General features: G+C 52.2%; 1 protein-coding gene across 1 annotated transcript in view; it reads right to left on the reverse strand.

Moving 5' to 3' along the window:
• Positions 1 to 27,648, reverse strand: part of Nav1 (neuron navigator 1) — a 220,548-nt gene that overhangs the window by 84,220 nt on the left and 108,680 nt on the right. Inside the window, exon 5 of the mRNA XM_051204077.1 lies at positions 3,036 to 3,138. Coding sequence (XP_051060034.1) covers positions 3,036 to 3,138 — 103 coding nt within the window. The remainder of the gene's footprint in view (positions 1 to 3,035; positions 3,139 to 27,648) is intronic.

A 27,648-nucleotide genomic window follows, 5' to 3' on the forward strand; every position in this document is an offset into this window, starting at 1 on the left:
TGGCTTCTCTATCATTTGGCTAAAGTCAGACAGGGTTCAATCAGTGACATGAGCCATGTGGGCTACCAAAGCTGGGTCATCCTATGGCTACACATGACGTAGAATCTTTGAGCTGTGACCACATCCCTTTCACAGAGGCTCTCAGGGTTGGGATGGGAGGCAGACGTTGATTTATTATTATTATTGTTGTTGTTTTATAAAGTGCTTGGAAAAAGGAAAGCTCTCTAAAATGGTGTCTGTTGAGTCTGAGAAAATGTTCCTCCCATCCCTCAGCAAAACGGGAGGGGTCAGTGGCCTTGAGTGCTCCCGGCTGGCCCACACCATCTTTCTCTCTGAGCCCATCAGTCATTCTGCACCTTTCTGCATCAGCCTCCAGTTACTGTGGACCTTGACCTCATCTCCTGGGGGACACGGAGATCCCCTGATGGCAGGGAAGCCACGGTCGTGGCGTAACTCGGTGCCAATGCTCGTCCAGTCCACACTATAGCCCTTCACAGACCCAGGGTGGCTGTGCCGAGTGTAGTGGGGTCAAGGCCTCAAGCAGGGTCAAGGCCTCAAGCAGTAAGCGCTGGACAAGAATAAGCTGGCCGTGAGAAGATTATTGATGATGATGGGGGGGGGGGGTTAGGGCGGATGCGCAGCCCAGCAGAAGACCATGGGGAGAGATGGAGGTATCCAGGGGAGCTGGTGTGGGTAGCTGGCATCTGACGGTAGCAAGCGTCTGAGGAAGTAGGTTTCCTCACTCAGTTCTGTGTCTGCCCTAAGTTCTGTGTTACTCTCTCAACCTAAAATTCCTCTTCCCCTTTTTTGAGGCTCTCTCTCTCTCTCTCTCTCTCTCTCTATATATATATATATATATATATATATATATATATATATATATATATATATTCTTTAAAGCACCAAAATCCATCTCTGGATCTCAGTGGAAAGGGCTTCTAGCTCAGAGCTGACCTGACCTCCAGCCAGTGCCCAGCCCCAGGCTGGCCTCTCTGGGGGTCAGTTTTGAGTTTTGATTCCTCTTCAGCCACAGCCCCTACCCCAGACTCTCCTCGCCGAGGGAAGCATACTTAAAGAAACAGGGGAAGCAAGTTTCCAAAAAGGAACGGAGTCTAAGTCACCCTGTGGATTCAAGGGTGACAGCAACCTTGGCAGATGCACCTCCCACACCCCGAGTCCCTCAGGGTTACAACTGTGTTTGTTCTGAAGGCTGGTGCCCCACGCTGTGTGGACGCACACACGGCTGCCCCCATCAGCCTTTGGACCCAACAGGTGCATCTTCCCCTAGGTCCTCTTCCTGGACCACGGACGGTTATCACTTTATCACTCCATACAAAAGTCAGGACACTGGTGTTTGGACTACAAAAGTGTGGACCGGAACTAATGATAAACCAAAGGCTAAGAAGTGGCCCCTAGTCTATGGCAGACAGGGGGTACAGGCTCTTGTTGGCGCTTTCTTTTCCGTAAAGGGAGAGAGGGAGCCAGGGGCCCCAGGGCATTTGTCGTGACCAGTCAGCATTAAAGGAAGGCTTTGGGCTTCCCTTCCTCATCCAAGCAGAATCTTCCCTACTTCCCTGGGGCCCCAGGGGCCCAGGGCAGCTGCCTCTGCCCTGCTCCTGCGGCTGAGTCATTAGGGGTGTGACTTCCAGCAAGCCAGCAGTCTTGGCTTCTTTGGCACCATCCCTGCGGGTGACTTGGCATTGAGAGATGTTCCAGAAACCTCCTTGGATGGGGGGTGGGAGTGGCAGGGAGGAGAAATGTCCGAGATTTAATCTACAGGTGGCTCATTCGGCTGAGTGGGAGTACCGCTCTATCTGGGCTCCTGCTCAGGGCCGTGGAATGGGACAGAGACTGTTCGGGGGCCCCTGAAGTCACACCCATCACCTCTCCTCGGATTCCCTTGATTACCTCCTGTTTAGTCGTCAGGGAGATGCTTAGGTGTCCGGGAATAAGAGCCCAGGCTTTCAAGGCAGGGGTATGAATGGGGATGTGTGAGGTAGGGGAAGGAGGACCCAGGGCCGATGGGAGGAGGCCACTAAGACGAGGGTCGGCTGCAGTTATGGCACTCAAGCCTACACCGAGGGTAACACTGAGGGTGTGCAAGCCTGCCTTGATGCTCCTCGGACAGACCATGCCCCGAGCTAACGAAAGGCCATCAACGCTATGCCCCAGCTTTGCGGTCAGTTTGTAGCACCGGACGACAGAGAGGAACCTACCTCCAGTTCAAACGAGGCGGCTTCGGCCCCTAATACCCAGACTTCTATCCTCCATGTCCGTGCCTCACGATTTCCCAATCTTGGCTGCCTGCTCACCCCGCTCCCCAGAACTTAGCTGGGCCCTCTGTTCCCCTTAGGGCTGACACTATGAGCTCATCTGAGCAGCTCAGGGAAGCCCAGAGGAACCAAATGAGAAATTCTGACTCACAGGGGCTGGGGCCAGAATGCTGCTCTAGGGGAAAGGGCTGTGGAAGAGGGGGGTACCCTACAAGCTTGGGGGTTTGTGTGAGGGTTGGGGTGCAGGACGGATACCATGGGGCTGATTCTGTGGGTGACAGCCTGTAGACCCTGCCAGGCACTTGGCCCTCCTTCGGGAGTGATGGAAGCAGCCAGAGGATACTGGCTGGCAGAGGAATGAAGAGCCCGGGTGTTGGAGGATCTGGTTTTGGCATCCCAGTAGGATGGGACCTGGGAAGTGGGGGTGGCGTTTAGTAAGCAAAGCCCTCTTGACCGATGAGGAAGACTAAGGCCCAAGGAGAGAACAGGTATGACAGACCACCCCTGCCCAGCCATTTTCACGTTGATCCGGATAAGCGAAATCTCACGCTCGAGCATCATCAGCGGGACAAGACTGCACAGGGGTTCTGCTGAGGTGCTGGACCCCCTTTCTCTGCAGTACTGACGATGTGGGCGTCCAAACGGCTGTGTCCACAGGGGGCCAAGGCCATGCGCTCGACTTGGGATGAATACAGCACAACCCTGAGGTCTGGCCCTCCAGACCCAGGGAGAGGATGTCACCAAGGGCAACTAAAGCTTTACCTGTGCGCCACCTGGGAGCCTCGAAGGCTGGACATGGTTTCTTCCAGGTTCTGTCGAAGATCCAGAACATTCTGCACTGTCCTCTTTCTCTGTGACTCCGGATCTGGCAAGGAGAGAGCAGAAGGAGCTGGTGAATGAGGAGGGCTTCCTTAAAGAAACGGGGGGGGGGGGGCCGCAGAGAAGGGAAGCCAGACCATATCTCCCTGAAGCCAGGCCCTGGGGCCGGTCACCTGCTTCTTCTGTCCCCTGAGGTGACCAACAGAGCAGGTATTACTGACAGCCTCCCAATGTGACCCCTGCTGGCTGAGCTGCAGCCCTGACAAGAGCTGCATACAGGGCCACCGCACCCCCCCCCCGGCCCCCCCGAGTGGCTCTGGTTTTGGGAGCCTCTTCTCACAGCAGAAACAGAGGTCCCAGGCAAAATTTCCTTGTGGTGGAGTGAAATGGAACACTCCCCTGGGACTTCCTTGGAGCACTCTGCTGGTGTGTGCTTAGGGCCCTTGTAGAGGGGACACTCTGACGGGCAGTGTTTGCCTGCTTCCATGGCATAAATATTCCTACGTGGTCCGTTTCAGCCCATCAGCATGCCACAGGCCAGTGTTCTGAAGGCCAGGGAACACGTGGAGTGGTTCTGTGGGGGGGTCTAGGAGCCAGTCCTGACCAAGCCTCCTAAAGGTGAGGTGGCTGCTGGGAGCTGGAGAAGAGCAGTCCCTTTCTAGGACAGTTCAGATCCTATTCAAGAGTTGGGATCCAGACTGCAGAAGAAGCATGGGTGTGGCCAGAATCTGGACCACTTTGCTCTTCCTTGGTTTCTGGGCAGGATGACGTTAGCTTGGGCCAATGAGAGCCTCTGCCCATAAACAAAGCTTCATCCTTTCCCCCATCTAGGATGGAAACAGCATCCAAATGATGCAACTCGAAGAACCTTCCTCTGCCTTCTATTGACCTAGCCAACAAATTTTTATCAAATACCCTCTTGGGACTAGGTGTGGTGGTACACAACTTTGATCCCGGCACTCGGGGAGGCAGAGCCTGGCGGATGTCTCTGAGTTTGAGGCCAGCCTGGTCTACATAGTAATTTCTAGGCCAGCTAAGGCTACATAGCCAAGCCCTATTTCAGAAAAAGAAAGATAACATAAAACCCAAACAACCCCAGCCCCAATGAATAAAAACGAAACGGCAAAGACAGCAACAGAACTCGGTAGCAGGCACTGTGCTAGGCTCTGGGGACACTGTGACGAAGGCCCTGCCCCATGATTTACCTTTTATGCTGGGATCTAAAGACTCTGTCACTGGACAGAACCCAGCTTCCCCAATCTTCCTCTAAAGGGGGTCTTCAGTAGTCAGTGACAGGCCAGTGGGACAAGCCCTCTGTCCCCTCCCTCAAGCCTCCCAGCCTCTGGACAAGACAGCATTAACCCCACTCCCAGCCTCCCAGCCTCTGGACAAGACAGCATTAACCCCACTCCCAGCCCCCCAGCCTCTCTCCACCCACAGACTCAGCAGGGGAGCAGGCTCCTTCTGGCTGCCAAAGGGAACATTTCCGAATCCCATAAGAGGTATTTTATTTATTTTTTTCTTTTCTCAAGACTGAGCTCAGGCTGGCTGGCTGTCACTGGATGGCTGGCCAAGCAAGAGAGAGGCTGGGTGGGGGGGGGGGGGCAGGGTCACCCTGTATGGTTCTGCCCAGAGCCTCTGGGACACCTTCTCCTAGGACCAGCTCCAAACCTGGGCCCAGCCATCTGTGTCCCTCCCTTGGAGTCTTGTCCCCCATGCCCCAGCTTCTCGTGGCCAGTCCCATGTACACAGCACTCCATGACGGTGTCAAGGGACAAGGGCACAGGGCAGGCCCCCATGCCAACGCTCTGTGCTCTGTCCACAGCCCTGGCGTCATTTCCCTTAACTGCCAGTGCCTGTCTGTCCTGGCAGGTGTCACCTTGTGGGCTGCTCCGTGGCTTTAACTGGTATGCTGGCACGGGACGGCGCAGGGCCAGGAAGTTTACACCCATATGTTTTAACATTGAATTCTCAAGTGTCTACGTGGGAACCTAGAGCATAGTGCCACGGTACAGGCATGCTTGCTGCGGTTCTGACGGGAATGAGCCAAAGTACATGCGCTCATCTCCACAGTGTGTTTCCAAAGAGGAAAGGGACCGAGAGTTATCCAGGGACTTCTGGGTGTGCCCAGTCCTTTGCACTCACCGTCCGGTTGAGTGCTCATGACATTTCTGGGAGGTCTGTGCTATCGTTCCATTTTACAGATGAGAACGCTGACACTTGGAGAGATCAAATAAATTGCACAACTACCATGCAGCACAGGGTAGAGCTAGGGTCTGGAAGAAACGCACCTCGCCTGACATAAGACAGGGCAGCCCTGAGTCAGCAGCGGTGCTGCATGGTGACTGCATACCGTATCCGGAGAGTTAAGCAGTGTGGTCATCATTTTTAGGGTGTGTGTGTGTGTGTGTGTGTGTGTGTGACTGGATGCTGTGACATTAAAAAACAAAAGCCCCCCATCTCTTTAAGGGAAATGTTTAAGCCAGTCAGCCAGGTTCATTCTTAATTCTCTAGGCCTTGGGGCACAGCAGGGCATGATGGGACCGAGAACCCCAAGTCACGGTAGTGACAGAGCCGTATCTCAACTCTTCTGTCAGTCACGGTTCCCTCATGCTCCGGTCTCCTCAAATCCCTCCACCCCGACCCCTACATTTTTCCATAGTAACAGGGTAGAGCAGGGCAGCCCCCTAGGGCCAGACTCCTCAAAGAGCAGAGACGCTGAGGTCCCTGAAATGGCTCGGTCCAGCCCTGTGTGTCACAGAGACCTGGGATGTCAAGACGCTGGGGCACAAGCAGCCGGAGATGACGGAGGCCAAGAACTATCTGCAGCCCCCAGGGTGGGCTTAGGGGAGGGAAGGGGGTCAGGACACCGCTAGAACTAATGGGGATGACGACGACGGGATCTGTTCAGCGCCCTGGCTGCAGAGGCTACACCCTGGAGCTCCCTGGTGACTCAGCAGTGTCATCTGGTGGTCATCTCGGGTACACCATCTTGTGTTTCCACAGTGCTCTGTCTCTGTCTCTCTCTCTCCTCTCTCTGCCTCTCGTGTGTGTGTGTGTGTGTGTGTGTGTGTGTGTGTGTGTGTGTGTGTGTGAACACCTACAGAGGTATCCTGCCCATGGAGTCTTGCAGCTAAGGATCAACAGTCAAATGTATTTGACACACGGGTACACGCACACAGACAGGCCAGTAATGCCAGTGACTACATGTTTGTCACACACGAGGCACGATGCTGGGCATATGACTCCACGGTATTGAATTTGATTCATCATATCTGCTTGGATTCCAAACCCCTATTCTTTCCATTACGGGAAACTGTGCCTCAGAATATGCACATCTTACCAAGGTATGCCAGGTCTGCACGCGCACGCACATGGGTGCATACACACATGCCTCCCATTGTGTGACAGGAAGGTGACTAAGAAATTTTCCAGGAAGAGAGGCAATTTGTCATGAGAAGGGAAGGCCCAGGGGACACGGAGAGGGGATGTGAGTAGATCCCTTCTACCTGCCTGACATCAGACAGGCCTCCCAAGGATGGCAAGACTGAGCAGTTGCCACCCTAAAGACCTGACACTGAGGAGAAACTGACTCAGTTTGGGGTCAAGAACACAATTCTCAGGCCTGTCACTCTGGAGCACAACTTTAATCCTAGTACCAAGAAGCAGAGGCAGGCGGATCTCTGTGGCTTCCAGGACAGCCTCTTCCCAGCTGGGTTGACCTTAAACAGGCCACCTCATCTTGCTGCTGAATGGGAGAAGAATGTTCTGGAATGGTCGGGCTGCAGTGAGGCTTAGGAACCAACATCCTTAGCATCGTGCCTGGCACACAGCAAACTTCCTGGAAAGGTAGCTCGGAACAAACAGAAGGCGGAGGTGGGTGGGCAGTAGGGCTGGAACTCCCCACTCTGTGTCATTCGTGGATGGGCAGGACCAAGCTCTTGCTTGGTGAGACCCTCACACCTGGGTCTAGAGGCAACCTTGCAACATCAAGCCTGACTAGGTGTTTGTCTTAGGGCTCGTCTAATCTTGCCTGTGGGGTGCAGTTGGCTACAGGGGCTTGCTCGGGTCAGAAGGCTAAAATACGGTGTATCAAGCCTGCAGCTCAATAGAGTCGGACAAGTTCCAGGGGGAGGAGGCTCAGGGGTATCCGTCACCCAGGACTCAGATTTCCCCACATTCCGTGAGGTTTTAATTATCAGCCAGCAATTAAGTAAACTGCAATGACTGACTGGCAAAGCCTTAATTACCTGCAATGTTTGAGAAGCCCCACGAGCGTGGAGACCAGGGCAGGCATCTGAGAACGGGATCCACACCTCACCTCTAGAGTGCCTTTTGCTGTGTCTGGGGGGAGGAGCAAGCCCCCCAAGGATGGGCAGAAGTGAGCCAAGAGGGGACCTGAAAGCATTTGCCACCCTCTCACAGGACCTCTCCTGTAAGTCCACAGAGGGGGCCCAGGGCGGCTGTGACCCTGGCCTCGGCTCTGCTCAGTCAGGTGAAGAGGTAAATCACAGCCAGAATTAACCACAGCGGACGGCCTGGGCTATGTAGAAATCCAGGCCAGCCTAAACGACCGGGAGAGAGGAGGAACTGAGTCCCCCCCCCCCCCCCCGTTTCTCTGTCACTCTCTGGAGGGAGAAAATTCCCTGACCCTGTTGATCCCAGCATATGGTTCAGACCTTTATAGTCTGGAAAACTGTCACAATTTCAGCTCCTAAAAAGAGTCCAGCCCTAGCCTGCGGGCCACTTTCTCCCAGTACTTACTGACAATGGGGAGATCCGCACACGACTCGCCTGCCTTTGTGTTTTAGTGGGTCAAATGTCTCTGGGAATCTTTTCTCCCCTTCCCTCCACTCCAGGATGTAAGTCTACCAACTCCAGCAAAGCAGGAGAGGCCACCCCAGTGCACCCTGGTCTAAGGGCACATTCCAGGGTACCCAAGAGGCTTGAGTTAAACTAGGCCATTCTGTGGGGTCTGCACCAGTGCCTTGCACTGGAGTCATCCCCACCCTTGCACTGTGGCAGGGAAAGTTAAAAGCTGACAAGTGACCCAGTACACAGATCTCCTCTCTTGGGTAGAGCACAGCAGCTTGTCTGAAGGGCAACTCCATCCCCACCCTATACCCCTTTGCAAATCATCTGTTGACCCCAGAGGTCCTAGAAGGGTGCTGGGTGGGCGGGCCTCCGGGCCAGAGACACCACCCTGTCAAGCATACAGGCGGGGACTATTTATTCTGTTGCTAATCCTATCATTCCACTCACCCCCCCCCCACTTAAGCCACAATATTGTCAGAGGCAGCTGTCACGGAACCCTGCTGCGAAGCAAACACTATGCTTGTATCCGCTCAGCTCTCCTGCTCCCCAGAGCTGCTCCGGGGAGCTTCTCTGTACCCCAGAGAACCCACTCAGACAGTGAGTGGGCCGGCTGGAGTCCTGCTGGCTGCTGCATGAGGCATCAGAAAGCCAGGACTAAGAAAACAATGCATTGGCCGAGTGGGGGTGTTATGCAAAAACTTGGAACTAGAAACAAATCTGAGGCTAAACAGAGAAGCGTGCATAGACATTGTAGCCTGGAATTGCCAGGCAGGAGTCTCCCCAGCCCATGAGCAGTTCAATGAGGGAAAAACCCCAAGGAGACATACCAACCAGCTGTGGAACTTGGGTAGGTGACTGCTCTTTGGGCATCAGTTTCCTGGTCTGCAAGTAAGGAAGCTGGGAGAGGACACTTAATCTCTGGCAGTCTGATCCCCGCAAACTTCCAGCTTGGGCTGTCTGATCTTTGTGCCTGGCTGAGGTCTGTAAGAACTCCCACTTTTAAGCATAGATGCCAGGGTGTCACCCCCTGGTGACAGGGATTCAGTGGGCTGGAGGTGGCACCCGGGGAAATCAGCTGTACTCCCAGATCCTGAATCAGGTGATGTGATCGGAGGGTCCTGTTTTGGGAAATCCTTGCATTTGGTTGCACACTTTGAACAGGATACCCCTCAAAAAAAAAAAAAAAACACAAAAAAACTAGGGCTCGACAACACCATACAAGTCGATGTGGACTGGTACAAGTCGGCTCTCTGTCCTCTGCTCCATCTTTAGGCTTCTGGTAAGACAGCCACCAAAACCTTACTCCTTATTGTAGCCAGGGGATGCCAACCTCCTTCATCTTGTCAGGTCTCTGGTGCTTGTTACAGAGAAGAACCACACAGGGGCGCTGTGGGTCCTCAGCCACCTGCAGCCTTGCTGATGCAGAGATACCGCAAGATAGGCAGCTGTCTGGCTCTCTGGCTTGGGAGCCCAAAGGCCTCTTTTCCATTGCATTCTGCTTAGGGTTGCTCCCTCGCAGGCTCTGAACTCCTACCTAGGACAGACATGCTTCCCCCTACAACCAGCCCCAGGCCCTGGCTGGGTTAGCACACTTGGAGAAGAGCAGCATCAACTTTGCTGACCCTTCTACCCAGGTAGTACCTGCCCTGCTCCTGGGAACAGTTCAAGAGCAGGGCCTGGCTTACAGGGATTATTCAAACCAGCCCAAGGTAGGAATAGGTTCTGAAACCTATGGGCCCTTGGCAAACTCATATTGAGAGCCAGAGCTTGAGAGAGAATTCAGCTTGCCTTTTAACTCCAGCGGCCTGGGTAAGTGGGTGGGGTTCAAGTCTGTTCTCTCCAAGTCTCATTTCTGCTCTTTTGCAGTGTGCTTGAGGCAGGTGGCTTTATGGGGGGGGGGGGAGAGGACAGGCTCCTTCCACCATGCCCCATCTCTGCAGTGAGCTGAAGGCAGACAGGGAACACTCCACACAGTTGACTGCAATGGGAGTGTGGTTCAGCTTCACACAGCCTTGGGTAGAAGCGCAGCCTTGGCAGAGAACTTGGGGAGTAAGCCTACGGGTCCAGGGCATAGCTACTTCTCAATGACTAGCACTTACAGCCCCTTGGGGAAGGCCTGGCTAGGTCAAGGGCAGTCAGTACTGTGAGGGACCAGAAGAGGGCTCTGGCCTTCAGCACTGTTTGGAATAAGTGTTAGTAGTTGTAATGTCCCTTTACTTTTCTTTGTTTTTTTGTTTGTTTGTTTTTGTTTGTTTGTTTACTTGTTTTATTTTTGTTTTTGAGACATGGTTTCTCTGTGTAGCCCTGGCTGTCCTGGAACTCGAACTGTAAACTAAGTTGGCCTCCAACTCAGAGATCTTTCCTCCTGCCTTTGACTCCTGAGTGCTGGGATTAAAGGTGTGCACCACCATACCCAGCTAGGTCTATCCATTCCTATTATACTTCTAGAGAAATGCCTACTACCCCTTTGCCTTTGGCCATCAGGTTAGAGGATAAGACAGGATTCTAAAGGTTGGATGCTGGGCTGGGCTTGTGGGCTGGCCTTTGCCAGTCGATGGGCTGTGCATCTCAGCCACACAGGTAGGTCACTCGCTGCTCTGGGCAGACCCAGACTCTCCTGTCCCCTGAACCTCAAGATTTACCGGAAACATTTCCTATTCTAGCAATGCCCAGAGCCTTCGTGTGACATCCTGCTCAGATAATGTTGATGATGTCTCTTCTGTAGCGGCGGCTGGGAATCCAGCGTGGTTGTTATAGCAACCGTGTATACAGCAGAGAGAACCATCTGTAGCAAGGTAGTAGGGAGAAGAGGACAGGGGTTGGGCTCAGGAGTGGACAGCACTGGAGAGACATGGGATTTCTGGGCACGGCAGGAGTAATAGTAGGTGTTGGTTAACCCTTCCACCTCTGGAACCAGGTACCATTGCAGAAGCTTCCTGTATATGAGTCCTGCTCAGGTGTATGACAAACCTGGGCTGGTCCGTTTATTACCCCATTATTTTTTGGTGGGGGTAGGGGGGGGACGGGACAGGTTTCTCTGTGTAGTCCTGGCTGTCCTAGAACTTGCTCTGCATACCAGGCTGGCCTCAAACTCACAGGGATTCTCATGCTTCTGCCTTCCGAGTGCTGGGATTAAAGGCGTGTGCCACCACTGCGCCCCACTATTACTCCAATTTCATAGCTGAGAAACCTGGAGTTGGGGACAGGCAAGTTACAATAGCACACGGCAAAGCCAGAATTAGAAGGCACATGATCTAGCCTTGTCTAATCCTGGAGCCACTAGCCAGAGATAGTAAAACATACAGATGAGGGGTAATCACATGCTATAAAATCTACCTTTTCAAATATATAATTCTGTGGCTTTCAGCAAACCTGTAATCATCATTCACGTCATTTCAAATGGGCCCCGTACACATACGCATCCCCTTGCCATTCTCCCTGATCTAATCCCTGCAAGGACCGGTCGGTCTACTCCTTGACTCTGAAGGCCTGTCCCCTCAGGACGCTTCATTGGACAGGATCACACACTGTCACCTTTATGACGTCTGTGACTTTGCACTATCTTTCCAAGGTTGCTCCACTGTGTAGCAAGGGCCGGGCATTCATTCCTTTTCGTGGCCGAATAATATTCCATTGTGTGGGTAACACTTGCTTATCTACCCATCACTGATAGACCTTTGCTTCATCTCTACTTTTTGCCCATGAAAATTCATGTATGTATGGACATCTGCTTCTACTTCTCTTGAGTAAATGCCTGGGATTGAACGTTGGGTCACATGGTAACTCGTGTGTTTAACGATTTGGGGAATGGCCACGGTGTCACCCAAAGTCTCTGCGCTATGTCCTTCTCCCATCTGTGTGGGAGTTCTGGCTTCTACCCAGTCTCAGCAACTGTGGCCAACCCAGTGTGCCAGGCTAGCTCACCACAGGTCTAACATGTGCTTTTTCTGAATATTTAAGAGTGTGGAACACCTTCTCTATTTGAAGTAATTGAAAGTTAGTTCCCTTGGTTGCATCAGCCACATTTCAAGCACTCAACCGTGACCTTGTCACCTTGGCTGCTTAACCTCTGCAGCCCAGCTACAAAGATGTCCTCAAGTACTAGTCACCGCGCAGACGTTGGAGTCCACTGGGGTGGGGCTGAATAATCTCACCTTCCTTTCTCCAGGCCTTTGGCACACTCCCTACCCTGAGAGCGCCTTCAGACCTCTGGCATCAGCCTCCTAATTGCTGGGATTACACTGTGTGTTGCTACACCCAGCTTTTACACACAACCCATTCCATTTCATAGGTTCCCAGGGCCCTGACATTGGCACCCAAAGTGGGTCTACCAGAAACTTGCCAAGCGCGTGAGTGGAGCTGGTGATGGACAGCGATGGAAGGTAAGAGCTGACAGTGCTCGTGGCTGCCTCTCACGTGAACCTCCACCTACCCGCTCCCAGGGCTTAGGCACAACAGAGTAGCAAGCGCTTAGCTTTAAGGAAGTCTGTCAGTTGTAAGGCAGAGAATCCCATGGTGAGGCGGCAGAGTTGTTCCTGGAGACCGTTTCCTGAGTGTGTTCTGTGTGCTGTACTTGGCCCTAAGCATGGACGGACATTCCGTCCTTGGAAGACCGCAGTCCTGAGGGGATGAAAATAGTTATCCCCACGTACAGGTGCCTGGTTCCGAGGGGGCCACTTAACTTTCTAAGGTCACACAGTTTGTGTAAATGGCACAGTAGGGCTCTTAAAACCCAGCCTGTCTTTGAACTCCTCGCTTGCTTCCTGCTAAATAAATTACCAATGCCAATGAAGACAGCCTGGCTGGACACTGGAGGCCCTTCCTGACTGGCGTGCCGGAATCACAGTCCTCACAGGTCACAGGATGAGGCCTGTCCTCCACTCTGGGATGAATGAGACAAAACAGTGCCAAGAGACAGGGGAGTCATGGGCCACTGGCCAGGCCAAGAATTCTCTACCTCCGAGATGTGGGGCCGCCAGCCAGTCCTCTAGGCCTTACTGGCAGCCACTGCTCCTGTCTAACACTTCCTCGAGGGAGTCCTTTCTCCCCAACTGGGCTTTGTCCCAGCTCTGCAACCTGCAAAGCTTCTGGCCTCGGAAGAAGCTTCCTAGAACGCCTGGCAGGCGGGCTGTAAGGCCGCTGCCTGTTTGCCAAGGCAAGGCCCGTCCCTGCCTGCACGCTCTGTCCGATTCCCTGCAGCCTGGGGACCTGGGCCTCCGAAGCAGAGCTCCTCCTTCACAGGGAACGTCCTGGGGAGGGTTAGGGTGGAGGCACAGGGGCTCTCCCGCCTCCCCCACAAGCTGGCCTCTACCCCAAGGAACCTAGGGATCCTCAGCTGGAGGGAAAGCTCCTTTATGAGCACCAGGCTGTGAGCAGAAGCTCTGCATCCAAGTCACAGGATCTTCTAGAGCCCATGAGCAAGTTGGTTAGTCTCTCTGGGCCTCAGTTTCTCCTGGGAAAAAGCATGACGCCCACTCTCTGCAGGGGAGCACAGAGGGTTGAAGCCAGAAGGGCATGTGGAAGGGCACTTGCAGAACCAGAGGGCAGTGAGTTTCTGGCTGCCTCTCAGGGCAGGTGGGACCGCATGGGGAACCCCATCAGAGTAGGGGTCAGGAAGAGGCCATGGAGAATACCCAGGCCTTCCCGGGTCCATGCTCAGCCCTCCAGAGCCTGCATTGAGCCTTAGGGTGGGTCACCACTGGAACAGAGGCAAATTCCCAGGAAATCAGAATCTTCCTTGACCTGTCCAGGTCTACAGAGCCGTGTCCGGGTTAAAGGGTAACACATTTTCTGGTGTGGAGTGCTCTTTCCTCACACCCCATCTTTGCCTGGCTGTCTAGATGTGCCCGGGCCTGTGGAAGAGCCCGGCTTGGGTACGGGCTGCTACAAGTAGGTGAAGTAAAGTCACACTTTGTGAGCACAACGCCACGTTGACTAGCCAGGGTCCCACACAAGGCAGAGTAGTGACAATCCAACACCCAGGGCCCTGGAGAGGCAGAGCCGGGGAGCCTGTCTACAGCTTAGGCAGAGGGAGATATTGTCCTAGAGGGGCAAATAGAAGCCACCAAATGTCATTTGTTGTGCATCTTCACCTTCTGAACTCATCCAGGTTGTGGCCAGGGGCCTGAGCATGGCTGGTTGGCCCTGGAGATTCTGTTAGAGCTGAGAGAAAGTGATGCTTAAAGAAAGTAATCAGGAGAACAGAGGAGTGCATGAGTGTGTGTGTATGCGCGTGCACGCGTGTGCACATATGTCTGCCTCTGTGTGTGCGCCTGTCCTTCTACTCCTGGAGGCACCTAGCACCTATTAAACGCTTACTGTGTGTCATGTACTCCAGGTCTTTAAAGCTCCTGGGTAACCCCCCCCCCAAGCAGGTTTTGGAGAGCCCACCCTGCCATCAAGAGACGGGTAAGCTTTCAGCTGTGAGGTTCAGGGCTGGGATTTGAAACCAATGTCACCAACTCCAATTTCAATGCTCACCATCCCCCGTTCACTCTGAAGATTGAACCTCATCCATCTCTCGTTTCTAACGAGTAAGAAACAAAACAGAGCCCAGAGTATTTACAGTTCTCCTGGCTCAGTTCTAGGCATTGTCAATAGCACACTCGTCTCTTAGGAATATGCTGCTGACTGCCACCCCAGCTTTCCAGCCCCCTTCGGCCTCGACAGCCAGGGAAGTTAGTCCTGGCCATATTCTCCCTGTAAATGATCTTCGGCCCATCTCTAGCCAGAAGCCCCAGCAGCTGGTGACCCCTGGACCCCCTCCCCAGGGTCATCTATCTTTAATGAGCAGGCTCAGGACGGACAGGGGGGATGGAATCGGCTGTCTGGGCCCAGTTGAATTTCCCTCCTCCGAAGAACAAGGGACATCCCTGGCCCTGCAGGTCCTCTGCCCTTTGTGCTGACTTCTCCTACACTCCAACCCGAGCAGCTCACAGTGAAGACTGGGGGACTGCTCGTCCCTTCCAGTCCCTTGTGCTCATACGGTTGCCATGGGAACATCAGGCTAAGGTTTCACTCCTGGGGACCACTAAACCGTCTCTCTCTCTCTCTCTCTCTCTCTCTCTCTCTCTCTCTCTCTCTCTCTGTGTGTGTGTGTGTGTGTGTGTGTGTTCCCCCTCCCTCCCTGGAAAGCACACTTAGAAGAGTGAGCTATTCAAGCCCAGTCTGGAGGCTGGGGGATGACTTGGATGGCTAAGGAGTGTCAGAATAAGGCCCACCCACTGAACCTGGGGCCTTTCCAGCTTGAGACTTCAGCATCCCATATGATGCTATGGGCCTTGGCCTAGAGCCCAAGGCCCTGTGCTTGAACCGGTCGGCCTGGTATCACACCGCCATACATCCTCTCCCTTGGCCGGTCCCTCACTGCCTCCTCTTACCACTGCCTGCCTGTCCTTCCCGCTGCTTTCCCTAAAGGGTCTTCCCTCCTTCAGTAAAGGCCTGGTTCAGGTCGCATCTCTTCCCAGAGCCTTCTCAGGCCCACATCGCATGTCGCTTCCTCAGGCTCCAGGACTTTGTATCACCGAGTCATTGATCAAGGAGGACATGTTGCACCAGACACAGGGGCACACGCCGTTAGTCCCAGCACTCGGGTGGCAGAGGCTGCAGATCTAGGTGAATCCGAGGCCAGCCTGGTCTGTACAGTGAGTTCCAGTAGGCCAGAGGTACACAGTGAGACCCAGTCTCAAAACAAACAAGCAGGGTGGCGGCGGCATAGGCCTTTAATCCCAGCACTAGGGAGGTGGAGACGGAGAGGAGCGTAAGGAGAAGTCAGGAACTGAGAGCCTTTTGCCCCTGAGGATTCGTGGGGACAGGATTGCCATTTCAGCTGGGTATATCTACTGGCTTGGCTCTTCTGCTTCTCTGGTTTTCAGCTTGAAACGAACCCCAATATGTGTCCCTGGGTCTTTTATAATTTTGTGTTAGGAGACTACAAAAGTTCTTTTACCGTTCCATAGCAAAGCGCATCTTTCCTCCCCTGTGTAACCCTCATGACCTATGATTTTGCCTTATCAGCTGAAATTCTATCCGGTGCACCTCAGACGGCACCCTTTGATCTGCTTAGCAGAAGAAACTCAGAATTCCTTAAAACCCCTCAGAAAAGGCAACTTCAGAAAGTACGGCAGTCATACGGCGTATGGTGACTGTTAAGACACTGGGTGCAACCCCGCTCGCACGCACGCACGCACGCACGCTCGCACGCCTGGTGTGTGCTCTCCCACACCCACTATGAAGCTCTTCTGCCATGCCTGAATCCACACTAAGTCTCTTCGGAAACTCGAACCCCACTGTCCACCAGCTCACCCTGACACCGTGACACCCACATCGACTGAGTGGAGGGGACAGAGCACTCCAGCAGGATGGGGTGCAGCCTGGAGCTGCAATCCTACTCTACCCCTTTCCTGCCAGGCTCACCGGCTCCAGGGCTTCGCTGCTTAACTAATGACCTATAGCAACCGCCCACCCCCTGCCTGTCTCCCCCCTGTACCCGCCACCACTGCGCCCATCTCTCCAGCTCACTTTCTTCCCGCACCCTGTCCCAGGCCACCTGCCTGACCGCTAATCGCAGCCCTCGAACTTTGCCTCCCTCTGTGAAAGGTTTACCCCCCCCCCCAGGTGGAGACTGACCACCTTGCCCTTGATTCCTCTTCTGCAGGGGCCCTACCCAGGTCTCTGCCTCTGATCCTTCCTGCAGGCAGACTCAGTGGCCCTGACCCATGTTCCTGGTGAACACCGGACTTATACAGTCTCTCCACACACCCCACACACATCACACCTCCCCCCTATCACACACACAGCACATACCGCACACACACACACACACACACACATACAGCATACACACACAGCACACAGAGCACACACACAGCACATACCACACACACACATCATACACACACACACACGCACATCACACACACACACACACGCACATCACACACACACAGCACATACACACAGCACACACACGCACATCACACACACACACACACGCACATCACACACACACAGCACATACACACAGCACACACACGCACATCACACACACACACAGCATACACGCACATCACACACACACAGCATACACACACAGCACACACACACAGCACACAGAGCACATACCACACACACACATCATACACACACACACGCACATCACACACACACGCACACACATACAGCATACACACACAGCACACAGAGCACACACACAGCACATACCACACACACACACACGCACATCACACACACACGCACATCACACACACACACACGCACACACACACACACAGCCTTTGTCTTCCTCTCTGACATCCCAGCCTCCATAATCTTTCATCAGGTACGAATCAGTGGGAAATGCCTCCCCAGACACCATAAATGCTTTTAATGGAGACCAGGAACTCACTTTAAAGATTTTCCTCCATTTTCTAGGCCATTACAAATTCCTGTTACCTGGGAGTCACAGCAATTGTCCCCAGGCAGGCAGACACATATATTTTACTTGGCATACACCTCTTAAACACACACAGAAAAAAAATTACAATAAAACTCACTACCCAGACTTTTAAACGGAGCTATCTGTCACTCACCCCAACTCCCAGCTTTCAAGGGACCTTTCCCTTGAAACGCTTCTACAGGGCCTCCCTCACCAACAGCTGTTAGGAAGTGTTCTGGTCCCTGCCACACTCCTCCACTTCTCCCAACTCAGTCCTCACCATGGGGTTAGATACTCTCTCCTGCCGGTGCCTCCACACCCATTACAAGCCACTCTGTAGTGAGATCTTCAGTGAGACAACACAGGCTCATTAAATGTTTACAAACGAGTGAGTGTGAGTGGGTGGGTGGGGGGTGATGGCAGAGGCAGGTGGATCTCTGTGAGTTCAAGGCCAGCCTGGTCTACAGAGAGACTTCCAGGATGGCCAGGGCTACACCCTGTCTCAAAAACCAAACCAACAAAATAAACCAAGCAACCAAACAAAATTTTAAAAAATGAATTAATGTATGTATAAATGAGTGGACGAGACAGCTTGGAGGAAAGACCCCAGCAAAAGATCAGCTCCACATCCAAGAAGGAACTGGGTAGGGATGGGGGAGAGGACATATAGTCCTGCAAAAGTCACAGCACGTAAATTGTGATCGATGAGCGAGAAAGACTCACGCCTCCCGTCTGAATCTGCTTTAAGCATAGCATTCCCCACTGCTGGCATGGGCCCCGAGTCCACAGCTGGGGAGCTGTGGGTCTGCCCCACATGCAGATGCGGGGTAAGAACTTCACCCTGGGCTGTTCTGACAATGCCCAGGCCACATCCACATTCACTGGGACAGAGCGCTGCGACCAATTAGTGGGAGATTTGGAAAGCCACTCCTTTCCTTATTTACTGTCCACCCACCTGGCAGAAAGGAGGTCCCAGGGTTCAGTTCCTCATCCATGGACCACGGCCTGGGTGCTTGTCTGCATTTCCTAGAGACACGCGCACCAACATATCTGCGCCTTTGTCCACGCTAGGCTTTCAACGTGGCAGGCCTTGCAACATCACTGTGCCAGCCTCAGGGAATAACAAATGAACACTTAAACACACTTCTCCCCGACAGCCTTCTCTTACCCGCCCACCTAGAATTAATCCCTCTCTTGGGGCCACGGAGTGGATCGTTCAGTTGTGACTCTGTTACGGTTGTTCTCAACAGAAAACAAAAATATTTCCAGAGACGCTCTTGATTGGATGGATGTATTTCTGGCACCAAGTATGTACTGACCGTGGATGCCACCACACATCTTCCAATGTACGGGAAGACACCCTCAACAAAGGATTCTTTGGCCCCAGTGTTGATAATGCCGAGGTTAACTCTGTTACCACACCGGCTCCCTCCTACTTCTACTCTGCAGAGCCAAAGTCCTTGAGGGAAGAATCCATGCCCCCAAACATGAAGGAGCTGCAAAGAAGTCTAGAAACTCTGAAATTAAATGCAAATGTCATACCTGTGTATAATGTTCATTTTCTGGGAAGAAGAGTTCGGGAATAGGCTGGAGGCAAGCACTGGGCCTAGGTGCGGCCCAGTAAGGAAGCCTTACAGTAAAGCATAAACAGACACTTAGCAGGCAAAACCCACAGCCCAGATGCTCTGAGATACTTAGCTGAGCATCCACCAACAACTCCCATGAGCGCTCACACCTCTCTGGGAACGTGGGCAAACTGAGCTCCACAGACAAAAGTCTACTCATTTCCTTCCCCTTGGTAGCTTCCTACAAAAGGGAAGACAAAAGAATTCCAAGAGATTCGCAGGGGTCTTGGTAGGTATGTTGGGATTATCTGCCTCTGGGAGCTGGTAAATCCCTTATTGATGGCAGATCTCACCCTCCATTCTTCATGGCTCTCTGGATAAACTGAGTCCTTATTAGAAGTGTGTGGAGAACCAGAAACATAACCCCATACCCAGGCTTCATCCCTGCTGCTCCTTGACCAGCCTCCTCCTTAGCCGAGATACAATGTATCAATGTGAGAGCCAATTTCACTCTATCATGTCAGGGACAGGGGAAAGAGATAAAAGGACATTTGACTCCCTGCTGTCAGCCAGGGATGCTAATGAATCCTTTGCTTCCGAAGACGATTGTCGGACGGAATAATTGGACTAATTGTGTTGGCTCTCGGAATCCCCTGTATAATTATTTGTATTGGGCCAATGTCAGTGATAATGGTGTGATAGGAATCCCCTCCCCTATGGGAACATCCCACAGAACAAGATGCCTGGGTTTGAACAGTGGGCAGGTGTAAATGGCACACACCGCTGTGTTTCAGCTCTGATCCAGCCAGGCAATATCTGTGTTTTGTATCCTAATCAGGGAAATAAGATCATCTGTTAAACCCCAGACCACCGTCTACATTCCTTCATTCAGCACATTTGTCAGAACCTCACGGTCCTTTTGGATTGGCATTGCTCCTAGGAAGAGATAGGCCCTCTCCACCCACAGCTAAAGTGCTCTGTTTCCATACCAGGACCTTCTCCAGACACCCCACCAAGGAGCTGAGAGCCCAGGCCTGCTCTGCTTAGCCACACTTCTACAATATCTCTGTATTTAAGTGAGCAATCTGCCACCAAGCTCGAACAGCTCACAATCCAAGAGTTACTCTGAGCCATCCTAACTGCACCGTCTCTCCAGGTTGCAATTAGATACAATATAGCCAGGTGGTCTCTTCTCGACAGTGGTGCACAGGCCAATGGAGACCAGGACAGGTACACGGGAACCCCTGGCTCCCCATCTGCCCACATTTGAAGAAATGGACTCCCCACCTTACCTGCCCTGTCCATGAATGAAGCTGAGCTTCAAGAAAGAACAAACTGATCGTCTATGAACGTTGAACCAAGATCCAGGGCTGGGTAGACTAATATAGCTTTAGAATAGACAGACGGCTATAAGCTAGATTCCTGGCTGCATAATGACTGCGTGTCAGCCTAAGCCTAAGGACCTTTATGTTCAAAAGTCTCATTTTCTTTCATGGTAAATGGAGTAATTATACTTACTTTCCCAGAAGATGCAATTAGCTAGCACATGTTAAGTGCTAGTACAGGGCCTGCTTTCTGATAGGGACTCAAATGCTGTCATCGACATCACTGCAATTATCCCGCGCAGAAAAGCAATACCTGGTTCTCTTTGGTTACAACCTGGTTGTCCCCCAAGGGTCCTCAGCCTTGAGCTCTTATTAGTCCTCCAAGTATCTGGGGAGGGACACATGGCAGATGCGGACTAGGTCAAGAACTTCCTCCTCATTCTCCCTGCTACGGTGAGGGGCAATGAAATAGTTAAAAACCTTTGCAAGATGGCTACCTAGATTAGGTCAGCAAAATAAAATCCTTAGACGGAAGACCACTGGTCAATCCACATAACACTTCATGTAATTGTAGCTATCTTGGTAAAGGAAATCTTCCTGAATGTGCTCACACATACCTCTGAAGACAGGATGAGCATTACCAAGTTTGCAAGGAGCTGGAAGGTTTCTGTTAATGGGTAACTGTGCATAATCAAAAAATGCGTTCGGAGACAGGAAGGAGCTTAGGAACTGAGTGGCAAAGCAGCTGTCGCCCGCCTGGAGCTTTGTGCTGTGGCAGCAAGTGAACCTCCTCCGTCATCAGCAATTCCTGCTGTGGACATGGGCACCGGAGTGCAATCTGAGGCTGGCAGTAGAGGTAGGTTGCAGGGGTTGGGCAATTCTCCAGGAAGAAAAAAGACGTTTGCTGCCCGGAAGGCAACTTAAGAGCTCTTTCGGAAGCAAAGGCAGCCAGATAAGTAGCAGAAAGAAAGCCTACCACAGAGGCTTTGACAGTGGGCAGTTGGTGTAGGGTGGCGACCCAGGCAGATGGAAGTAAATGCAACCTTGCAACAAAGTCACGAGGTTTTAAGTGTAAGGAAATGAAGTTAGGAAATGCTGTCCATATGGACAAAGTATCCGGGGCTGGAGAGATGGCTCAGCAGTTAGGGGCGTGTATTGTTCTTGTAGAGGACCTCAGTTTGGTTCCCAGCACCCAAAAATGGAGGCTCACAACACTAGCTCCAGGGAACGGACTTCCTCTTTTAGCCTCCACAGCCACCTGCAAACATATGTATCCTCCTCAGCATAATTAAAAATAATTCTCTTAAAAGAAAAAAAAGGATCTAGTAGCCAGTCAGTGATGGTCCACACGTTTAACCCCAGCACTCAGGAGGCAGAAGCAGGTGGGTCCAGGACAACAAGGGCTACACAGAGAAGCCCTGTCTCAAAAAATCCAAAAGGGAACACTAGTGAAACTCACAGTGGGACCCTCCTGCCGGGAGCTGGAGACTTGCTCCCCCAAATATTCATAATGGGGTGGAACAGCTATTGGGGAAGCTGAAGCAGGAGTAACATGAGTTCTAGGCCAGGCTGGGCTACGCCGTGAGTTAGAACTTATATTAAAAGGCCAGGGTTGCAGTTGAACAGTGAAATAGCGTGCCACGCTCAATTCTCTGCACGGTTAAAACAAAACACCCAAAACCGGACAGAATCTCTGAGTTTCCTAAAGCTTAATTACCTAAAGATTAATTTGTTGCGTACCGAACAAACACTTCAACTAAAGGAATTAGTGCACTGGTGAGGACACTGGGAAGGTGTGGGAGAGAATTTTGGAACATGGCTCACTATGGGGAGAGGAAAATCTGGAAGGTTCAAGAGGGGCTGGTGCAGGGGACAGGTGACTGTGCTGAGGGCCGACACTGTCTAACACCCCTTCCTCCTTGAGGAAGGGCTCTATTGATCTGCAGAAATCAAATCCAGCTGTGTTCAGGGGTGTTTGGTCCATTCACAGCAACCTTCAAGACACGAGGCCAAGGGGTTTCCTTTGGTGTGGGTGACACCCCCCCACAATTCCCGCCCAGGGCATTCAGAAGGATGGGCTAAGGACGCAGTGGATTCTGGGTACACAAGGGCCTGGCCTCTAGTTGTTATGCCAGAAGCAGGCTGGGTTTCCTGGACCAGTAAATCAAGCTTTGTGGCTTTTACTGGGAGACCTAGCCATTGCCTTGATTATCACCTCTTGGAGATGAAGTACTGGCTGCCGGGCCACAGGGATGGGCAGGGGCTGTCACCGAAGATTCTCCTTCGGGCTATGGTAATGGATCCTAGACACTCTGGCTTCGTTCCAGGAAGTATCAGGTGTTCAGGGCGGCAGATAGGAGAGGAAATTAACAGATACACCCAAACATGGGTTAATAGACACCTTGGCAGGGCTACAAGCTGTTTCCTCCCAGAATCACCTGGGGGGGGGAAGGGGGTGTGCCTCACACACAGGAAGGGGCCGATATGGAACAGCACAGTTCAATGAACGCTGGAAGGCAAGATGAATGCTTCTCAACCTTTAGAACAGAGTCTAGCCTCATCCTGAAACACCGTGATTCCAAGCAAATGGTATTTGAAATTCCCGTTTTTGTATACTGACAAAAACATTAATATTTAAAAACCCATTTTGTTTGCTTCCTTGTTGGGGTTTTTCGAGACAGGGTTTGTCTGTGTAGGCCTGGTTATCCTGGAACTCACTCTGTGGACCAGGTTGGCCTTGAACCCCAGGTGTGTGCCACCACCACCTGGCAAAAGCCTGGTGTTTTAAAAAGCTTCATAAAGGAACGATTTAGAATGAACCACGTGGTACTAGATTAGGGTTGGAAAAGTCTATATTAACTAGTGTTTATTAATACAGCAAGCTAATGCCTAGTTATATATTACTATTGATCATAGATCACAGAGAGATGGTCACACACAGATTAACACAGACACACATACGTCTAATTTCACCACCTGAAAGGGCCCAGAAGCAGCAACATTTTAGTAGCGATGGACACGCCAGATCATAGGTCTCAGCTTCTAATGCCTCCTCCTCTAATCAAAGCAACAAGGGTTCCTTAGAGAAACGGCTCATTCTTACAGCACCCAGGCAAAGGAACTAGCGAATGAGTGTAGAGAATGTTATAGGGCCAGACAGTAAAGAAATTTAACATTTCAGAGGTAGAAGCAGCAAGCAGAAATGGCCCAGGTTTGGCGAGCGAACAAATGCAGGAGACAGAGAGCCGGAGGAGAAATGATAAGAGAGCTGGGTGATTCACAGCTACATGACAAGCCAGCCTGGCCAGTCTAGATTGGAGTCCTCCAGCATTTTCCTGGTTTATCCCTAAGTGTCAAGACTGTTGCAGAGTTCTCCAAACCCCACACACAGCAAAAGGAACAGCACAATAAATTCAACCTCATCTACCAAACGAAAAATAGTGCTGGACTATATCTCAGAGGAGAAGAGAAATACCCACAAGTCCATTCTGACACACAGCAGTCACTGAGTAAATAAGTAGGGAAAACAGGCCTTTAGTCCCAGCACTCGGGAGGCAGAGGCAGGCGGATCTCTGTGAGTTCGAGGCCAGCCTGGTCTACAGAGTGAGTTCCAGGACAGGCTCCAAAGATACACAGAGAAACCTTATCTCAAAATAAATAAATAATATAACAAAAATCCAAAACAAAAAATACAGACAAGCAAATACAATAAACAAAAACAGGGAAACCAATCTTCCCTACAGAAGAATCACAATAATTTATGCATTTGATCTGTATATACTGATGTGAACCGCACTCAGTGTCCCCCCCCCCCCACCTACACCACAACCAAGCACAGCCTCTCTGGGAGGCACAGGGTGGAGCAGTCCGAGGCCAAACTCCCTTCCCGTCACTTTCCTAGTGCAATGACTGCAAGCAAATTACTTAAACCTCTCTGTCTCAGTTTCCTCACCAGCAGAAGCAGGGCAAAAGGAACTCCAACTTTGCAGGCTTCCCGCAGGGAGCCAATAACGGTAATGCGCCCAGAATAGTACAGGTGCATAGAAAGTGTGCAATAACATTCAACAGTTGATTAGTCTGGCCTGGAGGGGGATCTGGATGCAGGTGCGAAGAACAGAGGGGTCAGTGGTGGCAGGAAAAGGTGAGATGCATGGAATAGTCAGGCTGGGCATGTAATTCATGACAGAACATTTGCATAGTGTATGCAAGGCCCCAGGGTTCCAACCCCAGCAGAGAGAGGGGTGAACCGGGAGAGGAAGGGGAAGGGAGGGGAGACAGGAGAGAAGGAGCACAGCCCTCGCTTGGTCCAGGAGGCCCTCAGGGATGGCAGCAAGACAGGATGGAGCTGCTGTGTCTCTCTCGGTGCCCTCACAGGTGGAAGGAGCTTCGAGCTGCCGCGGTCCCAGATGCACACTGCTAATTGGGAACCCCCAGGTTCTTGTTCTCCACACACCTCCACCCGCCTTGGGAGACAAGTTGTGAACGAGACCACTACCCAGCTTGGCGAAGGAAAAGGTGTGGAGGAGACCAGCTGGCAGCCCTCTGCCGCAGCAGCGCTGGAGGGCAATGAAGGAGGGTTTGGAGGTTTGGAGAACACCGCAGCCTCCCCCAGGGACCAACCCCACCAGCAGCCCCCAGCTAGCCCTCAGTCTACGCTGGAGCATCCTCTTCGCCTGCACCCCGCTGGAGGCAGATGGTGGGGAGGGGCTGCCAAACCCTGCCCTACACCCCTGGGCCTCTCCCCACTGCAGGCAGGTCCCTTCCTGGAGGTTTTTCAGTGCAAAGCTTCAGCTTGGGAGGAGACATGGAGGGAGGAGCCGCCTTGAGACTGAGCAAGCGGTGAGGTTGTAGATTGCCAGTGGGTGGTAGGAAGCAATGCATTTACAGGGATGGAAGGAGCGCACCGCTGTGGGAGGCAGCCTCTTCTTCTGGAGGCTGGATGAAGTCAGAAAGCTAAACAAAACCGTGGGTAAAGTTACTCCCTCCACACGCTCTCCTTCCTTCCTCCTTAAAGGCCCTGTACACTCGACCATCAATACCAGGGCGTTAGGAATGAGGGCTAGCGCAGGTGGGTGTAGTTCAGTAGGCAAAGGGCTTGCTGCACAACATGAGGACCTCAGTTCCGCCCCCAAAACTCCACATTTTAAGAACGGGCATGTTGGTGGAAAGCATCTGTAGTCCTGGTGCCAGGAGAGCAAATACAGTGGATCTGTAGGGCCTGGCTGTCCAGCGAGCTCCGTGCCGGCGAGAGACTCTGTCTCAGAAAACCAAGTGAACAGCACCTAAGGGTTAACACCTGAGATGGTGTTATGTGCCTCTATGTGTATATACACACAGATGAACATGCAGGAGTGCGCGGGAGCACACACACACACACACACACACACACACACACACACACACACACACCCCCCAAACAAGTATGGTTCAAATATGACTGCACTGGTTACCACCTCCTCACTCCAGCAGACACAAGGCTGTCTCCGTGTGTCAGCGTCAATGCTGGTTAGTTTTTGTCGTGGTAACACAAACTAGATTCACTGGGGAAGGCGGAGTCTCAATTGAGGAACGCCTCCAAGAGTTTGACCTGTGGGATAGTTTCTTGAGTAATGATTGATGTTGGACTGCCCAGCCCCTCCCTCCCTCACCCCCCGGAGTGTGTGTGTGTGTGTGTGTGTGTGTGTGTGTGTGTGTGTGTGTCTCTGTGTGTGTGTGTGTGTGTGTGTGTGTGTGTGTGTGTGTGTGTGGTGGGGGGGGGGTAGTACCACCTCTGGGTAATCCGGAGTTACAAGAGAAAGCAGGCTGAGCAAACAAGGGAAGCAAACCAGCACTTCCCCTTCCAGCCTCCAGGGTTTTTTTTTTGTTTTGTTTTGTTTTGTTTTGTTTCATTTTGGTTTTTGGCCCCAGGCTTCTCTCAGTGAGGGCTCTAAACTGGAAGGTGAAGTTAACCCTTTCTTACCCAGCGTCTTTGAGAAGCTAAGTAGGGAACCGTCCTCCAACCTCATTTACAAACCGTAGGCAGAAGCACCTGTCTCAGAATTATCCTGTACCAACCGCTGCCTGGTCTGGGACAGTGACTTAACATGCAGAAGGGATTGCATCATCAGCTACTGCTGGCTCTTTCCCAGGCGTCCATGGACCACTCAGGGGCTTCAGCTGAGAAGTAGGAGGCCTGGGTTTGAGTCCTAGGGAAGAGGCGTGAACTCAGTGGCTTAAGTTCAGAAGGCAGGTCCCTTGTCTGTCCTGGGACAATACTCACAGTGCCTACTACGAGACAATGAGGCTACACATGGCAGAGAACGCTGTTTTGGTTTAGTTTTGTTTTCAATTTGGGTCTCTCTGTATTGCATTTCCCAGTCCCCTGGGGTCTTCAAGGACACTGAGTAGGAGCAGGAAGCAGAGCCTGTATCTGATGAAAGTTTCCAGCTCTTAAGGGGATCTGGAGGCTGAGAAGAGACTACCCATGAGAGAGGATTGGAGAAAGCAAGATTCTTTCGGTTCCGGAAGGAAGGGAGGCCCAGGAATGAACAGTCCGATTACATCCCCACACTCCAGAAGCAGTGCAAATCGGAAGACAATGGACACAGGCTCCTGGCTTGGCTAAGAGTGCCACAACCTTAGGGTTACAGAACCAGAGAGCTCAATAGCCCTAGCCATAACCCCGTCTACTAGAGAGCTGTTGTGGGTCTGTGAGCTGAGGAAGGTAATAACACATGCTCTCTAAGACCGCCTACACTCTCCTGGCCCAGAGGGAAGCCTGGGTTGGGGAAAAGGACCACAGAAATTCTGAAATGAAACATCTTGGCCTTCAGGTAGGTAAGGGCTCAGAATAAGGAGTGTGTGGGCTTGGCAACTAACAGGTATCTGCTGAGTGTCCAAGCTTGTGGGCTGATATCCACACGTATTGCACAGAGGCCAAAGTTTTTAAAAGTGTAGAGTGCCAGAAACAAGGTCTATGACACGATCATTAATTACCTAATTATTTTGGCATAAAAATGCTTGACGGGAGAGGAATAGGGGAAGTTCAAAAGAGCCGGGAGGAATTTGGACTGGAGCCCTTCAGAAACTGTGTCTCCTTTTGGCAGAGCTGGCTGACCACAGGGTGGGGGTGGGGGTGATGCTGGGGCAGAGCGGGCATCAAACAACAAAAGCTCCCAGGCCCTGGCCTTGCCCAGTTAGGACAGTTCTCCCCAGAGCTTCCCCAGCACAGACAGCTTTGTCCCCCAAGTCCTGCTGATTCTTTGGCCCTAGAGGTTCCGGGAGATCTAGCTGGGCCTGCATCCTAAAAGCCTAATATGTGGCCCCCTTCCTCAGCATTCCTAAAGCTCCATTCTAGCCTTGGGTGGGGGTGGGGATAGGAATCCCTGAGTCCTGAAACCTGAGCCCAGCCTGGCTTAAGTAAGTGCAGATTTTAG

This window comes from Phodopus roborovskii, unplaced genomic scaffold, assembly GCF_943737965.1.
Source record: "Phodopus roborovskii unplaced genomic scaffold, PHOROB, whole genome shotgun sequence".
NCBI lineage: Eukaryota > Metazoa > Chordata > Mammalia > Rodentia > Cricetidae > Phodopus > Phodopus roborovskii.